General features: G+C 43.3%; 1 protein-coding gene across 2 annotated transcripts in view; it reads right to left on the minus strand.

Moving 5' to 3' along the window:
* The window catches only part of CYB5B (cytochrome b5 type B), a 45,537-nt gene extending 42,532 nt beyond the window's left edge, over positions 1 to 3,005 (minus strand). For both annotated transcript variants that reach the window (XM_017850804.1, XM_017850803.1), the window contains exon 1: positions 2,654 to 3,005. In XM_017850804.1, coding sequence (XP_017706293.1) covers positions 2,654 to 2,827 — 174 coding nt within the window. In that variant the 5' untranslated portion in view covers positions 2,828 to 3,005. The remainder of the gene's footprint in view (positions 1 to 2,653) is intronic.
* Positions 3,006 to 6,000: the final 2,995 nt, after the last annotated feature.

Genomic DNA, 6,000 nt, shown 5'->3' on the forward strand with positions numbered 1-6,000 from the left:
CACACCTTTTCCTAACTATTCGGGAGGTTGAAATGGAAGGATCACTTGACCCCAGGAGACTGAGGCTGCAGGGAGCCGCACTCCAGCCTGGGTGAAAGTAAGACCTTGTCTCAAAAAACAAAACAAAAAAAACAAAACTGCAGGTAAAGATCTGCAGCTCAAGCTCCAAGGGAAACTTTGGCACATTAGTGATGTCTCTGGCTATATCAGCATGTGGTTGAAACAGGTTAGTTACTTCTGGAATCTTCACAGAGGAAAAAAAAAAAAAAAAAGAAACAGGTAGCAACTATTACTTGAGACTGAATTAATGCTGTCTGTAAGGGCTGAGTATTCCCTCCAAGCTCACCATCTATTCTGAATCAATCAAGAAAAAAAATGGGGAGAAATAAAACCACAAATGAAAAACATGATTTTCTTTTCTCTTTTTTTTCTCTTTTTTTTGAGACAGAGTCTCGCTCTGTCACCCAGGTTGGAGTCCAGCAGCACCACCTCAACTTACTGCAGCCTCCGCCTCCCAGGTTCAAGCGATTCTCCTACCTCAGCCTCCCAAGTAGCTGGGATCACAGGTGCCACCACGCCTGGCTTTATTTTATATTTTTAGCAGAGATGAGGTTTCACCATGTTGGCCAGACTGGTCTCGAACTCCTGACCTCAGGTGACCTGCCCGCCTCTGCCTCCAAAAGTGCTGGGATTACAGGCATAAGTCACTATGCCCGGCCAAAAACCTTGATTTTCTACCCATTATAAACCATGCTTTAGCATGAAACTTATTATGAAGCAAATACCAGAAGTCATAGCTAAGGCTAGAATTTTGAAGTAATGCTATGCGGACAAGAGAAATCAAGAGATCTGTCAAATCTGCTACTAACTGATTGTATGACCAGGGTCTCTCTGAACCTATTACTTGTACCTCTGTTAAAATAAAAATCACCACTATCCAAGTCACCCTCCACTAGTTGTTCTGAAGATGAAATAATGGGAAAGCCCCCCCCCCTTTTTTTTTGGAGTCTCACTCTGTCGCCCCGACTGGAGTGCAATGGCGCGATCTTGGCTCACTGCAACCTCTGCCTCCCTGGTTCAAGTGATTCTCCTGCCTCAGCCTCCCGAGTAGCTGGGACTACAGAGTCTCAGGCTGGAGTGCAGTGGGGTGCAGTGGCGTGATCTCAGATCTCAGCTCACTGCAAGCTCCGCCTCCCGGGTTCCCGCCATTCTCCTGCCTCAGCCTCCCAAGTAGCTGGGACTACAGGCGCCCACCATCACTCCCAGCTAATATTTTGTATTTTTAGTAGAGACGGGGTTTCACCGTGTTAGCCAGGATGGTCTCGATCTCCTGATCTCGTGATCCGCCCGTCTCGACCTCACAAAGTGCAGGGATTACAGGCGAGACCCACCGCACCCCGCCAGAAAGCACTTTTAAAAGCATAAAATGCCATACATACACCATACAAATGCAAGAAGTTACTAAATTCTGAGTTTGTTAAGTTATTGTTCACTATTAAGATTTATTAAAATAATGTTCTTTGGGGAAACTTTTACATTTTGAAAGTTTTAGAATTAAAAGTCATGATGCAGAGATTTCTCTTTTAGGCCCCAAATTAATCGAAAAAATATTTCACTAGTATATTTGCTTCAGAGAAATAGAAGTGAACTTTCACAAGTCATTAATCTATTGCTCAAAATAAAATGATCTCACACACACACGGGCACACACACAATCAAAGCTTCAAACCAATCTTTAGTGGCTGCATATCACTAGTTGCCTGGGGTTGGGAGAGAATGGCTGCAAAGGGAAAGGAAGCTTTTTAGAGTGATGGAAATGGTTTATGTCTTAACATGGATGAATACATTTTTCAAAACTCAGCAAAATGTACATTTTAGATAGGCACAATTTACGTATGTACATTACACCTCAATAAAGTTAGTTTAAATTTGTAAAAGTCTATCCTGTTTCCTTAATTAAAAAAAAAAAAATTAGTTGCACCATGGTCTCAAAGATAATTTTTAAAATGAGATCTAATGCAACAGGCTTGAAGATTAAATAAAACAGGCTTGAATATTTAAGAAAAATGACAAAACATGAGTCAATGACAAAAAAAAAAAGGTTGATTTATGAATTTCTGGCCTCAAGGTCAACTCAGATTAGGGGGAAAAAAACAATGGAGGCATAATCAAGATGCGGGAGCGTGCGGAGAGAAATCTCAGCTTCTACTCTAGAAGACAAAAACCAAAAACGGTATTACTTCAGAAGGCACACTGGAAAAGCACAGCTGTGGGTGCACTTCAGATCTAGGTTCAACGGATCTAGGCCGTTAACTGCATGGCCTTGAGAGTTCTCAACCTGTGAGCCTCAGTTTCCCTTTATGTAAAATAAAGATAATGATGGCTTAGAGTTTAGCTGAGCACACAGCAAGTGCTCGACACATAAGTAATACATGATATTACATAAGGCATCAGAACTCGGAGCTGACTGGAAATGCTTGCAAACTAAAGCCTTCTCCCCAATCCCACCCCAGTTTCCCTCTGAGGGTCGTGATCCCTTTCGTACGCCTTATCGCCCCCAGCCAAGCCTCCCTTCCTTCCCACATACCCTCCACACAGCCTTTTCACCCCTCGCCCCAGCAGCTCCAGAGGCCTCCCACCTCCCAGGCCCCACCTCGTTGAGGAAGCGGGTGACATCGTAGACTCGCCCATGGATCACAAGCCACAGTTCCTTCAAGGAGTTACGCTTTGCCACCTCCTCCAATCGGTAATAGGTGACTGAGGTCTCGACTTCCTGCCCTTTCCCATCGCTACCGCTAGCTTCCGCAGTCGCCATTGAACCGGACATACCGCCTCTCCACCGCTAACTGAGATTCCGCGACTACTTTCCTGGAGAGCCCGCTCTCAGCCTTCCTCGGCTTCCGTAACCAGGGCCCATAAGGCCTTGAGACGGTTCCTAGCAACAGCCAATCACACTTCCGAATAGTGCCTGGTTCGTTTTCTTTTCACCAATGAAACGAGTGACTCAGTTAGAAGTCCCGCCCACTCCTCGCCAGATCCTCCAGGCGAAAGTCTGGTTCGAGGTCGAACTAACCAATTAAGGTCGTTCAGCCTCTCCAATCTCGCCAATCAGATACCGCGATTTTTGGACTGGCGCCGAAAAGAGGTGTGCAGACAGCTGTCACCTCAGGAGAGGTTCCCCTTCGCTCAGCCTGTGGGCCTTTAGGGTCTCCAGTGTTCCGCTTCCCTTCCCATCGCTGTGGCTTTCTCCTGAGTCTCAGGAAGCTAGTTTCCCCTACACTACCGGCACAGCTTGTATCCCAGCCCTGATTTTACATCTTTGCTGCCTCCAGGTCGTGATCTGGCCAATCCCGTCTCTCCTCAGTTTCCCCATCAGTAAAATGGGCTTGATAAGCTCTCTCTTACAAATGGGTTGGCCTTTTTTTTTTTTTTTTTTCTTTTTTTTTTTGAGACAGGGTCTCGCTCTGTCACCCAGGCTGGAGTGCAGTGGTGCGATCTTGGCTCACTGCAACCTCCGCCTCCCAGGTTCAAGCGACTCTCCTGTCTCAGCCTCCCGAGTAGCTGGAATTACAGGCATGCGCCACCACGCCCGGCTAATTTTTGTATTCTTACTAGAGACGGGGTTTCACCATGTTGGCCAGGCTGGTCTTGAACTCCTGACCTCAGGTGATCCCCCCGCCTAGGCCTCCCAAAGGGCTGGGATTACAGGCGTGAGCCACCGCGCCTGGCCCGGTTTGCCTATTTTAATGAGAGTGCCTGTAAAGCGCTTGGCGCATAGTAATCGCTAAACACGGTAGCCAATTAGAAAGGCAATTGCTGTCCCGAGTCCTTGGGACAGCAATTGGGGGTAGAGCGTGCCAAGTATCCCATGTTTCTACCACCATTCAGAATCCGATTTTCAAACGAATTCTGTGATGATCAGGATCAATCTGCACTATTTTAGTCTCTACGTGATCTAAAACAGAATTGAACTTAACTGTTCTCCAATAGCGGTCCCGGCACTTTGGAATTCCAAGTTTGGTTAAGGTGCAGTGTTGTGAGCCACTTTTTAACTGCCATTATAACTGACAGATTGCTCTTCCTATAATGTCATTTTCATCTTGTCACTCTCACAGTCTACCGTTCAGGGGTGTCCACAAGCCATTCGCAACCTCTTTCACTAACATTTAATATTTTCCACCATTCCCTTTATAAGCCTGTTGCACCAGCCCTGACTCCAAAACCTGCTGGTTTAAAACCACATCTGTGGTCATTCCAGGTCCACCAAGTTAATTTCAGATCACGTAGAGATGAAAATAGTGCAGATTGATCCTGATCATCACAGAATTCGTTCGAAAATCGGATTCTGAATGGTGGAAAAACATGGGATACTCCACGCTCTACCCGCAATTGCTGTCCCAAGGACTCCTCTTCCTTTCAATGCCTACTGGCTTTTCAAATTCCTCTTCGGTTTCTTCTATTTTCAAACTTCTCCTACCGTTCTGAGCTCCAGTAGTTCCATTCCTTTGTAGTACCTAAGAAAGCATATTACTATTTTGGGAAACCTGCTACATCTATAAATTTTAACTTTACAGAATTTACTTCCCTAGTTAGGCTGACACGATGAGAGCAGTCTCACAAGATTCTTAGGATCCTCCATAAACTCCAGATTCAAATATTTACATTTATTCCAGACATTTACTATTTACTGTTACAAGTCTTAGGATAGGCATTGGGAGTAGAGAGATAACATAAGAAACAAAATCTCTGAAAGAAATAAAAACATTTACAGGCTGAATGCAGCAGCTCAAGTCCCGTAATTCCAGCACTTTGGGAGGCCAAGGTGGACAGATCGCTTAAACCCAGGAGTTCAAGACCACTTTGGGCAACTAGTGAGGCTCTTGTCTCTTCAAAAAATACAAAAATTATCTAGGCATGGTGGCACACAATTATAATCCCAGATATTTGAGAGGCTGAGATCTGAGGATGGCTTGAGTCTGGGAAGTCGAGGCTGCAGTGAGGTGTGATCACACCACTGCACTCCAGCCTGGATGACAGAGCGAAACCCTGTCTCAAAAAAGATAAGTAAATAAAAATAAAAAATTACAAAGTCTAGCACTTAAGTAATATATACATGTAACATTTTATTTGAAATTTTTTTTTAGAATTTCTAACAAGTAAGTTACAAGAATAACACAATGAATGACCGCATACTTTTAGCTTAGGTTTACCAATTGTTAACATTTTTCAATATTTGATTTTTTTCCATGTATATTTTGATCGTTGTTGTTAATAGTGCAGAACTATTTCAGACATCACCCACCCTTTACAGCCAAATAATTCTACATGTATCTTCTAAAAATAAGAACATATTGTTACATAACTGCAGTATGATTTTCAAATTCAGAGAATTTAACATTCACACAAAACTATTCTCTAACATACTCTCCATATTATCTTCCATTATTGCATTCTTGTCCTCTGTGGAATTTTAGTGTGTCTGTATGATCCAAGATCCGGTTGGGGATCATGTATTGCACTTATCTAAGTCTCTTGAGTCTCCTTTAACCTGGAACATTTCCTTAACTTTGCTTTTGCTTTCATGACATTGACATTTTTAAATAGTATATCCTCAAATTGAATTTTACACTGAAAAATTATTGTGACCTAAATGTTTTGGTTATAAGTTTATATTCACAATTTATAGCACATGTTAGCCGGAAAGTCTGGCTTGGAATACCTGTCCCTACCACTCACATACTTGGTGACCTTGGGCAGGTTTCTTAGCCTCTTTTTTTCCATGCGGATATCCACCCACTTGTTCCGACACCATCTGATGAAAACACAATTCCACCTTCAATTGTTTTCCTGTCTCTGTCGAAAATTGATTGATCATTTAAGTGTGGTTCTCTTTCTGAACTTTCTATTCTGTTCCAACGACTTATTTGTTTATCTTTATGCCAGTTCCACAGTCTTGACTACTGTAACTTTGTAGTAAGGCATTAAATCAGGTAATATGAG

This window comes from Rhinopithecus bieti, unplaced genomic scaffold (assembly GCF_001698545.2).
Source record: "Rhinopithecus bieti isolate Rb0 unplaced genomic scaffold, ASM169854v2 scaffold_32081, whole genome shotgun sequence".
Taxonomy (NCBI): domain Eukaryota; kingdom Metazoa; phylum Chordata; class Mammalia; order Primates; family Cercopithecidae; genus Rhinopithecus; species Rhinopithecus bieti.